General features: G+C 35.5%; 1 protein-coding gene across 2 annotated transcripts; it reads left to right on the forward strand.

The window, feature by feature from the left end:
* Positions 1-1,618: 1,618 nt before the first annotated feature.
* On the forward strand, positions 1,619-8,450 carry LOC129288844 (protein REVEILLE 6-like). 2 transcript variants are annotated; one of them, XM_054925633.1, is made up of 8 exons: positions 1,619-2,049; positions 3,452-3,509; positions 5,574-5,697; positions 5,793-5,972; positions 6,106-6,234; positions 6,980-7,089; positions 7,184-7,243; positions 7,832-8,450. In XM_054925633.1, exons 1-8 carry the CDS (start codon positions 1,790-1,792, stop codon positions 7,937-7,939), a joined length of 1,029 nt encoding a protein of 342 aa, XP_054781608.1. In that variant the 5' UTR covers positions 1,619-1,789; the 3' UTR covers positions 7,940-8,450. The 2 variants fall into 2 exon arrangements, with proteins under 2 accessions (XP_054781608.1, XP_054781609.1); XM_054925634.1 differs by having other exon boundaries at positions 5,796-5,972.
* The last annotated feature ends 3,714 nt before the right edge of the window (positions 8,451-12,164 follow it).

Consider the following 12,164-nt stretch of genomic DNA (forward strand, 5'->3'; position numbering starts at 1 on the left):
GTGTAGATCCTGGAAAAGAATTATTAAGCACTTGTATCAGTCTCCAGATTTGCTCAGCCAACAAACTTTTCTTGACCAAATGCATGGGTCTAAAACTAAGACGACCTTTATGGCAGGGCTGAAACAAGACATCCTTGCTGGAAAGATGCATTCTTTTTCTCCCTTCTTGAATACCCCAGAAGAAGTCCAAACAGAGTGCGTCGATTTTATGGCAAAGATGCAGTGGCATTTTGACACAACATAGCTGATAAATATTGGCAGCAGAGAAGATATACTTAATTAAAGCTAGCCTTGAAGCTTGAGAGAGAGTGGGAATTTTTCAAGAGGCTAGTCTTTTGTCAATGGCTTCTCTAGCATGAGAGTAAAGGGCTGATTTATCTTTGCCTAAATCTACCCATGTGCCCAATTATTTACCAAGTTTATCAGCTAAAAGGAATGTTGAAGAAATTTGCTATTCCTCCTTCAGATAAGGATTCGTGTTCGGGCTAACAATTAAAGATGACTTGGAAAAATTAATCTTTTGCCTTGACAGATAACAGTACTTTGCCATAGTCTCCTTAACTGCATCAAGGTTTTTCCTAGAACGTTCAAAAAACAGTAGGGAATTATCAGCACAAAGTAAACGAGAAACAGGCTCTATTAATTGACAAACTTTGATGCCCTTTGAATTTCCTTCAGATTCCTGCTCCTTAATGAGACATGAAAGAACGTTGGCAACAATAATGAAAAGATAAGGTGATAAAGGATCACCTTGCCTAATTCTCCTGTAAGGTTTGATCAGACTAGGAAGACTTCCATTGACTAGAATTTGGTACTCCACGGATGAGATACATTGAAAGATAAGGTTAACCCATTTCACAAGGATATTCATTTTAGTGAGTACTGCAGCAATGAAATTCCAAGATACCCTACCAAAGGTTTTAGAAAAATTCACCTTGGTTGCTGCAAGCTTTGTTTTGTTGGAATATGCATGATGTAACTGATTCATTATATCGGACGCAAGCAAAACATTATTAGAAGTGAGCCGTCCTTTAAGGAAGGCATTCTGATTTGGATAAATAGAAGACTGCAGCATCCCTTTGAGCCTGTTGCACAAGACTTTTTTAAAAAAACCTTATAACTTGTATTGCAAAGATTGATTGACCACAGAAATTTGAAAGTTCTGATATGATCGCCTTTAAGGATAAGAGCTATAATACTCCTGTTCAAAGACCTTAGGATAAATTCCGATTCCCAAATATGTTGAACTATGTCAACTATGTCCTTACAAATCAAGTTCCAGTTCCTTTGAAAACAAAAATTCTCATGAAATCCATTTGGCCAGGTGAAGAATCTTTGGGAAGGAAGAACAGAGCTTCTTTGATTCCTAACTCAGGGAGAGGTGCATTTAGACTCGCGGCTTAAACATGAAATGGTATTAATATTCATATGTGCATGAATTATTTCAACGGCAAAGCCTGCCACGTGTAAGTCAATGAAAGACTTTGGGACAAAATCGTCATTCCATTCAATTACAATATTTTTAATTTTTTTCCCCATTAGGTCGGTTTTAACAGTGCACTATACTCTCTGCGCGCGCGTGCGTGTTTATTAGATTAGAAGCTAGGAAAATTCTCGACTTACCTTATTGACCTGTCATCGAGTTATTTCTGAAACCCAGCGACAACAGCAGAAGCTAGAGACGCGAGCAAAGGCTGAAGCGAGAAGAATATTAACAAGACTACTAAAATCGCTAGCCACACATTCAGCATCGTCCTTGTTTGCTGCTATATCTCAAAATTATTCTTTTATGGTGTCGGTGAATCCGAACCCAGCTCAAGGATTCTACTTCTTCGATGCCACCAAGATGGGGCTTCCCGGTGTCAATCCTACGCCCCCACCTCCGGCTACTGCCACGGCTTCTTCTTCCACGGCCACTACCGCCGGCGTCAGTGCGGCTTCCTACGGGGAGGATCTAAGCAAGAAGATCCGAAAACCATACACGATTACCAAGTCCAGGGAGAGCTGGACGGAGCAGGAGCACGACAAATTTCTCGAAGCTCTCCAATTGTAAGTGTCGGTTTATCTTTATATCCAATTAAGGTTAATGCAAAATTACTATTGCTCTTTTGATGTTTTCACATCGAGCATCGTTTTTCTTAACTGATGAATTTCTGATTTTGGCTAATGCAAGGTTAGAATTGACCATTTCTTCCGCTACCCCATCCCCTCCCCGAGTTGTTTACTCTACAAGTAGACTCAATTGGTTGAGAATTTTTTTTGACTAGTGAAATAAGTGACTGCAACCTTAATCTTTTAGGTTATTGAGGTAGTTTTGTCTATAATCCTCCGGGAAGGGGGGGGGTTCTCACAATGTATTACCTTGTCCTTTTATTTTTCTTGCTATCGTGAATTTATGCTTCTCTGGCCGATTTGAACTCAAATACCTTTTTGGCTTGTGTGTGCGCTTTCTTAATATGTGACATTTGGGTTCTGGCTAATGCCGGGCTGGGATTGCCCAATTTCTCTTATTTCCTTCATATTTATGGGTTCCTGTGTAATTAAATGAAATTTATAGCTCTTGATTGGGAATTTTTTTTACCGTTGAAGTAATGAATGGGCGAGGAGGGGACTTATCAGTAAACGTTTTGGGCTGTCATGTACTATCGTATTTTTGTTGGAGGCCTTACAAATTCTCGAGTCTTCACCAGATTGACTAATTCTCATGTTTTTCTTATTGGTGCCGTTTGGACTTTGAGATTATAGTTTAAGCTTTAAATTTTGATTTGTTCTTGTGAATATGGTTAAGGTTGAAAAAGGAACTCCTTGAGATGGAAAGCTATGTACTTTATTCCTAATTTTTTCACTTTATATGACGTAGTGTAAGATTAACTTCGTTCAAGGTCAGGTTTGGCAGAGTAAATGGGAAGAATTTCATGGTTGAGGGGAGAATCTCAATTTACTTCACCTCATATTATTGTATTATATTATATTTTCTTTAAGTATGGTCTCTTCAAGGCACGAACTTCGTGGCATCCACATTTTACATTTGTTTGAGCTTTCTTATTCTCTGAAAATTAATGATTAAAAGAATCACTTCAGAAACTCCATAGGTAGTTCCTAGTTAGAGAATCCATCATCTCCTGAAGTGGTAGGAAAAAGAAAAGGCAAGTGATAATGTGACATGAGTTTGGTTGATGGCGCATGGCTGGCGTTAGACTTTTCTGAGAATACATGGTCACCATGAGATGCAATATCATGCTTTCTGCCTAACTAACAAAACCCCCCCCCCCAAAAAAAAAAAAAAAGACAGAAAGAAAGAAAGAAAGAAACAAAAAGAACCCTCTGAAAAATGAAGTAAAAGGAAATTATTTTAGTTGGCTGCTGAAATTTGTGTATGCATGATGGAAATAAGATATTTTTGTTTGTTTTTCTCACTCTTTTTTCCTTTGTTTTGCCTGACTGTTTTCAGATTTGACCGTGACTGGAAGAAGATTGAAGCATTTGTTGGTTCAAAAACTGTAATCCAGGTAATTATCCTAGAAGGGAAAGGGAAACAAAGAATATCATATCACTGGACATTGGGTGCTTTTGGTTTCATTTGATAGAGTGAAAAAATCTGATAAATCATTTCTTGAATTTTTTACTTCAGTTGTATGGTAGAGTGTCATTGCCTTGATTTCAGGATTGGAGATAAGGATTAAAATTGAAAACTTGTCTGATTGTATTGTATCTTGAAAAGAGTATGGGAGACATGGTGGTTTCTGGAAGAATTACAATAAAAATGATTAACCTGAATTGCATGTGATGAAGATAGTGAACACTTAATTCCACCCATCCTTTCCCATGTTACCCTGATTAGCAAAGCAATTTAATCCTTCAATTTTGAAATAAAAATACATCCATCTTTTTCCCCTGCAGTGAAATGTTAGCCATCCTTCCCGTCTTTTTCCTTTTTCTATCCAAAGCTTAGGGGATGCAGCATAAGAACAACAACAACAACAACAACAATAACAAGCCTTATCCCACTAAATAGAGTTGGATACATGGATTGTATGACGTTATTGTGCTCTATCATTTATTAAACTTTTAAAAATATTGTTAATTAAAAGGTCTCGCTTAACAACCTCCAAAAGTGTTCTCTTCGATCTTCCTCTACCCTTCTTGATAGGGCTCAAAGTTATATATTACATTCTTCTCACAGGTGCCTCCAATGGTCTTCTTTGTATATGTTTGAATTACCTCAAATGATTTTCTATTATTTTTCCTTCAGTAGATGCCATACCCACTTGTTCCCGTATACGTTCATTTCGAGTTTTGTCTTTATGTGTATATCTACACATCTATTTCAATATTTTCATTTTTGCTACTCTAACTTTATGCCTGTGCTATCCCATCAAAGTTCAACATTTAATACCATATAAAATTGGTCTTATAGTAGTTTGATAAAACTTTCTTTTACGTTTATCAGGTACTTTATGATGGCAGATAACTCCTTTAGCTTTTCTTCAATTAAACCATCCCGCTTGTATCCTATGTGCAATATTTCCATCAATTTTCTCATTTTGTTGAATAATTGCTCCTAAATATCTAAACTTTTCCACTTGAGGTATGATTTGATCATCCAATTTCACTTTCAAGTTACTACACACTGACTCTTTATCAAAATTATAATGTAAATATTCTATTTTACTCCCACTTAGGCGGATGCAGCATAAGAAGATAGGATTATTACTTATTTTTTTACACTTCTGAGCATCATTTGGGACTCATTATGATATTATTATCTCATAAGTGTGGTGATTTAAGGATTAACTAATGAGTTATAAATTGAGACGTTTCAGCCTTGGCAGATTTATCCCATCATACTTTCTTATTGCTGATTTGCTGTTAAGATTTCTGTTTTAGGTTGCCTATAAGTAGACCTGTTATGGAATAAAATAGTTACCTTTTGACTATTGATGAAATTGATATTGATTATTTGGAGAGATTTATTTTATATATATATATATATATATATATTATTTTCTTTCCTATAGAATGGCCCTGCAAATAGGAGTAAAATCAGTCAATGGTTAGTTGTCCCAACGGCAATGTCACCTCCCTTACTTGGAAGAGGTCTTGGGTTTGAACCTAGTGTTGACATGGTTGTGGATGTGCATGGGTGCGTGTGTCTCCCTTTCCTATGGAGAAGAAATTGGTTAGGGGTGAAATTTTTTTAAAACAATAGGAGTAAAATCAGGGTTGAGGACTAGAATTATAGTATTAAGGAATATAATGTTGCGGTTTGTTGTAAGGTTTATTGAGTGGAAAACAAAGAAAGACGTTAAATTTTGAACTCATCTTGGATTATACAATGGATTCCTCTTCTTAGTTGCTGTGTTGGCAATATGAGTGAGTTATGGATGTGATTTTTAGAGTGTAGTGATTGCCATGTAAACAGTTTCATTGCAGGATACAGAAAATGTATTTATTGTTTCATCTTTTTTCTCATGGTTATTTTCCATGTATGTTACATGGTCTGCTTATACCCCCTGTTCCTCTTTTTGGCAAAGCTGTATAATATATTTACTTCTCCTCCTGTGCTTTGGCAGATACGGAGTCATGCACAGAAGTATTTCCTGAAAGTTCAGAAAAATGGAACAAGCGAACATGTACCTCCACCTCGGCCAAAAAGAAAGGCTGCTCATCCATACCCACAAAAGGCACCTAAAAATGGTTGGCAACTTAGCAGAGTCAACCACTTTTCTTTTATTCATTACTTGAATCCATTATGTCTTTGTTATTTTTTTTTTAAATAATTTTCATTTTAGCAGCTCCATCTGTATGCCAAGTTACAATGCCATTGCAGTCTTCATCTTCTTCCATTGAGCCTTTATACATTTATGGGCCAGACTCATCATCTGCACTTGGAACTCCAGTTAACAGTGTGCCTTTGTCAAATTGGACTTGTAATGTTATACCACCATCCAATGCGCCACAAGTGACTAGAGGTTTGATTTGACCTCAAATCCAGTGTTTTTTTTAAATTTACTTTTTATTTGATTCTTCATTTCTCGTCATTTATTCAATGAATTTAGATAAATTGAAGGCCTTTCTGACTCAGAAATTATTGATGTTTATTAGATGAGGTGGGATTGCCTGGCCAAGCCGCTTCTCTAAATTGTTGCTATAGCAGTAGTAATGAGAGCACTCCAAGGGCTTGGCCAAGAAGCCAAGTTATTGATCAAGGAAACTTAGGCAAGCCAATCAAAGGTTGGTTTGCCTCTTCACTTCATTTGTGTTTGAGTTGGATTCGACATAATGGCATAATCACAATATTGATAATTAGGTCTGTCTTGGTTGTGTTGAAGTAGCCTGTGCGGGGGGGTTAAGTAAATAATACAAATGATTGTTCCTTTGTGTTATGTTTTCAAGTTGATTCAAGTATGCAGTGTCTCAACTGTGTTATTTGGTCGCATGTGATTCTCAGAATTTCTCTATACAGTAATTAACGAAAGAACTTCAATTTCATAAGGATGTTGAGTCAAAAGAATGAAGGAAATTATTCCCAAGGCTTCTACTGGTTGGATTGGACTTACCTTGCAAATTAAATACGAATATTCATGATGAATTCCCTGCCGTACCTGGCCCATGAAATTGCTTGGACTTTGAAGTTTTTTAGGCATCTTGGGACCATGTTCAGATCTAGGATTAGAATTTTTGCTGTTTTTGGGATGAATTTACATATTTCTCTTCCTGCTTGCTGCCATTCACTCTTACTCCAGGTCTAGATTGGCACTTCATTCTGACTTTACTGTCTAGGAGCACTACACGCAATTTCTTTTTGCCACTTTTCCTGAGACGAATACTGTGCCTGCTTCCTTGTCCTTATTCATTTACATTATTCTTCAATTCTGGTTGATGCCTTGTATTTACGTTGTTATTGTTCATGATATATTTTATTTGTATGTTCATGATTTTCACCACACTTCTGTTGACTTTCACCTGTCATATGCAGTAATGCCGGATTTTGCACAAGTCTACAGCTTTATTGGTAGTGTGTTTGATCCAAATGCAGCAAACCACTTGGAGAGACTGAAACGGATGGACCCAATAAATGTGGAAGCGGTATGCAGCCTCAAGATCATCCCTCCTTTTTTGGGTGTGGTATGAACTATCGGAATATGTTGGAACTGAGAAGTTTGGATGGTGCTTTATGCAGGTGTTACTATTAATGAGAAACCTCTCCATCAATTTATTGAGTCCCGAATTTGAGGATCATGTAAGATCTGTTCCCTAATAGATGGAATTGTTCTCTTGGTATTTTTTCATCAGATAATTGCTAAGCACATAAAATCTAATGTGCTTATTTTAGATAATATGATGCTAGGTATCACTAGAGATAATTTTTCTTCCACCTATCTAAATTACTTTAAAGTAAGGCCAATGCTTCTTCTTGCTGTCATTGTTTGGGTCGTGGACTATAAAATCATGGCTCTAAACCATACTTATGTTTGATAGCATGGGTAATTCCTCTTAACTTTGGTTTTCCAAATATACAAGATTCCTGATTTTGGCCACTCTTCTTTGTGAATGTGTATGGTTTTATGTTGGTCTAATAAAGGGCATTTCCTGGCATTCAAAATTGTATGGTAAATATGACCCAGCAATCTAAAGTCACTGATAATGTCAGTTTACGCTTGCCTCATGAGGCAGTGGACATATTTGCCAGATCAGTTTCTACTGAATGAAACCACTATGATGTACAGAATCTTGTGCATTTAAGTAGGATGCTGAGTTCTGTTATATGAACTGTATTATAATCTACTGATTGATTCACCTGTGTGAAAACCCTTTGAAATTAATGCAGAGAAGGTTTCTTTCATCGTACGATCCTGCCTCTGAGAAGGTGAAGTCTGGTAATCTCTGTAGCAATCCTCTAACGGACAAGTCTCACAGTGCAATTCTGTCTGCTTAAAGCATTACAAGTGGATTCTGCTGCTGCTCGGTGATTTCATATATTATCGAAAAGCTGAAATTCTCTGTTCACTACTTTTGATGCTGAATAGTAAACTATGGGGCACTTGTAAGGGGAAGGAACAATAGGTGTTGCCAGAAGCTGTTAGTTGCAGGGGTTTCATCTGTATATACGTGACATACAATGTTTGGGATTTTTGTTTGGTTTAGGTACTAGGTGGGAACAGAGTTTCCTTGAGGTTTGTATAGGGTCTTGTGTATATCTTAACAAGATGATTGTCCTTGAAGCATTTGTTTTCTGTAAGTAGGATTATCCATGTCGAGTCTCTGAATCTTAGTCGGGTCACCTTCGGAGGCAACATTGTACAGTCTGCTGAGTGCTTGTGTGTGTTTTCTGGTGAAGATGCTTTAAGATTTATGCGACAGTGGGGTTAAGATTTGGGGGTGCTGTTTGTGTATATTGTATATAAACTAATAGAAGAGTGAAAATAATCAACAATCTTTGTTTTCGAGCGTGCGGACCATCTTCTATGTGCTGAAATAGGTGGGAATCATGTTGAGGCTGATGAGAACCCGAGAGAAATAGAAAAGAGCACAAAGAGCGTGGTTTCTTCCTTTCACCTTTTTTCGAAGGAAGCTGAAGATCAGTTATTGAAGAAATTTAGTGTCATTATATCTAAAAATTTATGGACTCAGATAGTCAGATGAGGAGTGTTATAACTGAATCAGTTTTATTACTTGGCCGAAAGGAAAGCTAGGGTTTTATCTCCCTTTCGTTTGTTATGTAAAAGAAAATTACAAATGCCCGTGCATGATGATTGCACTGGATTAATCTAGTCTTGTTTTGCATGAAAAGGGGATCGCTAGTTTAAAACAACTATTGATAGAAATATTTCGCTTATTTCGAAGTGTTGATCAAATATGTTTTTGTTTAATACTAAACAATAAAATGATGGTATGTTGAACTTGTTTACGAGGCTAAACAGGACAAAATATTACCCGTTCCCTTGGTTGTCTGATGATCCGTTTACATTTTGTTTCAACTTCATCATCCGTTCTCTTTTGATTAAATATTGTGTAAATGAATAAATTATTTCTGAATTTTAAGTTAAATAGCACTATAAATCATACTTATTATGCAAATTCTTTTCTCACATTTTGAGAAGGGTGTAATCTGGCTTTAGCCATTAACAAATATTAAGTTAGTTAATTAGAAAATAATAAAAAAAATTAAAAATAACAAGAATTATAGAAAAGAATTAAAAAAATTTTGTAACTTTTTGATGTCCCTTTTTATTATTTTTTAATGGGTTGAAAGTTAATTTTATTTTTGAATTGGACTCAATCCTAAATTCAATAAAAAGTCATCTATATTTTTAAACCTTAAAAAAATTTTATTTTATCACCCTCTTGTATCCTCCATTTGGTTTTCCCCGCAGCAGGCCCACATGTGAATGTTTCAACATTTTTATTATAAAATATTACTTGTGAATCCCACCCTATTTTTTATATTTTTTATCTCTCTCCTCTGCTCTCTCTCATCTCTCTTGGCCAGGTTCAACACCAAAAAGTCATGACGGTGGGCTTCAGAGGCGACGAGCTTTGATGGTTTAACTGGACACAATATTGTGCATATTAAACGCCTTCATAACCTTCACTCCAACCTCTCCTTCAACCTTACATTCCCCAATCTCAGACCCGAAAATGAAAACACCAAAACCGGTACTGCTCTGCTATCCTTCTTCACGTTCAACTTCTCCTTGAATGGCGTTGCTTGCATCTCTAACTTTGGCGGATGCCTTTGAACGTGAACATGCGAAAGTTGATTACATCTCTAAATGTGAACATGGCGATGTCTTCATGTTCGAGTTTCAACCTCTCTTTGAATGCTGTTTCTCCCTCTCTCCTCCCCCACTCCCTCTCTCTCTCTCTCACCCCTCCATCTTCTTCTCTCCTTCCTCTCTAACTCCATTAGTGGCACGCGTTTGTGAGTAGTGTTCCATGAATCAAAGTGTGTACTTCGAGAAGCTCACCTACCACATCTGGGTCCATGCACAAATGCGTGTCGTGGTTCACCGACACCAATGCCCAGTTCATCACCACCCGACTACTCTGTCTTCTTTCATGATTGATTGTGTGTCTAGTTCTCGCAATGCTTCTTCAGCCCTCCATTCTCTCTGTCTCTCTCTCCGTAAGTTTAAAAGCCCACATCTAGAGAGAAAGAGTGGGTTCGTCGTGTGTGGTGACAGAGGTTGTTGATTGCCAGAAGAGGAGGGGGAGGGAGAGAGAGGAGGGAGAGAGAGAGAAGCTAGAGGTGGGTGGTCGGCCGGTGATGCGACAGAGGAAGGGGAAGATCAGAGGTAGGTCATGGTGATGATCATGCGTGATCAAGGTGGGTGCTAGGTTTTGGTTTCGAGTCTTGTCCTTCTCCACCTCCATATATGATTCTTCATCAATGGGAGTACTGCGAAAGGGAAAGGAGAGAAAGAGGGGGGGTGGGGGAGAGGCGGATAGGATCGAGTTGCAGAGAGAGGGAGAGCAAAATATTTAAAAAATGAAAGGCAGGACCACTATAAAATAATTTTATAATAAAAAAGATTAAAAAATTTACACGTGGGCCCACTGACGTAGAAAAACAAATGAAGGAAATGTCAAGGTAATAAAATAAAAGATCATAAAAGATCATTTGTTGAATTTAAGTCATCTATAACTTTTCATATTAATTTTAGAAATATTTTTTATCCTCATTTATTTTTTAATTAATTAATAATTAAAATTAAATTTTATTAATAATAAAAACTTAATTATACTCTTTTTAAAAGTTGAAGAAATACTTTACACAAGTAATGAATTTAAGATATATGATACTAGAAATTTAAAATTTAAAAAATAATTTGTTTATTTACACTTACATTTTTAACTTCACCACGCACTAATATTTAAATTCTCACAAAAAAAAAAGGTATGGCATTTAATATTTGATTGCATTTCATAGAAAGTCTTTTTCTTTTTTTAATTTTATTATGATCGGCTAAAAAGCTGGGTTAATTAAAAGTAGGTGATTGCCTATCAAAAAAATAAAAAAAGTAGATGATAGAGATTAATTTGAAAACTATAAATTATAATATAGTATTGAGATGCATTTAATTAAAAAAAATATAACTCTTTGCTTTTGTAGTTTTATTGTATTTTGTTGTTAGTTTTTGTATTTTTTTTTTTACATTTTAGGTTCCTATAGCCTTTTTTTATTTTGTAATATTAGTTTTTTTATTTTTAAATATGCTTACAGGGACGATGATGCAGTACAAATGATGTTAAATTAGAGCATTTAATGTATAAGGTAAAAGACTTGACCTATAATGACTTGAAATTACTTTTTACATTGATAAGAAATGTGTCTAGAAATCTAAAACCTTATTTCAAAAGCAATCATCCATTTTCTAACATATGGCTGATTCAAATTGTTAACCCATTGTGTTTTAAACATGTTACCATTTTTATTGACGTTGTTAGTTGTAAATTAGATAATTTAATACTGTTATTAATGCTACATCATCTCTAAGCATATTTAAAGATAAATAGATTAATATTATATATGATAAAAAAAATCTAGAAAAACCTAGAGCATTTGAAAAAAAAAAAAAAAGAGGACATGGACCAATACCAAAATATGATAAAACGTCTTGCACCATTAGTTATATTTTCTTTGATTAAAACTATAAGGACATGCTTTTGGCTTCATTAAACTTTACGAATCAATGAACCGATTTTTCATTTCATTATAGCATATGATAGAGGCTCTGATATGGTAAATGCCATATTTCTTCCCTTTTCTTTGTATGCCAACATCTATCTTCCCTTAAATATATGCACCTTTAAATTTTCTTTATCTTTCACGATAGAAAATAAAAAATGTATATTTATAAAAGCATCAACAAATACAATATTTAGTCTGTTACATATGTCATTATTATTTTTATTGCTTTTAAAATATAAAACTTATTTATAAACTTAACTATTTTTATCACATTTTTGTTTATATGTTACGTATCAAATAAGTAGTCATTATTTTCCCCCAAACATTTTGCTTTTTCTCGAATGTTCGTTCTTCTTTATTTTTTCGGCCAGTTCGCAATCTGGGTTGTGAAATGTGAATGAACCCCTTATACATTCACAGAAAGTTAAAGACAGGTCCTGAGCTTGTATAATATTTACTATAAAGTTCC

The sequence above is a fragment of the Prosopis cineraria genome, unplaced genomic scaffold (assembly GCF_029017545.1).
Source record: "Prosopis cineraria cultivar Desert tree isolate PC_DT_omini unplaced genomic scaffold, ASM2901754v1 PC12, whole genome shotgun sequence".
In the NCBI taxonomy this organism is placed as follows: Eukaryota; Viridiplantae; Streptophyta; class Magnoliopsida; order Fabales; family Fabaceae; genus Prosopis; species Prosopis cineraria.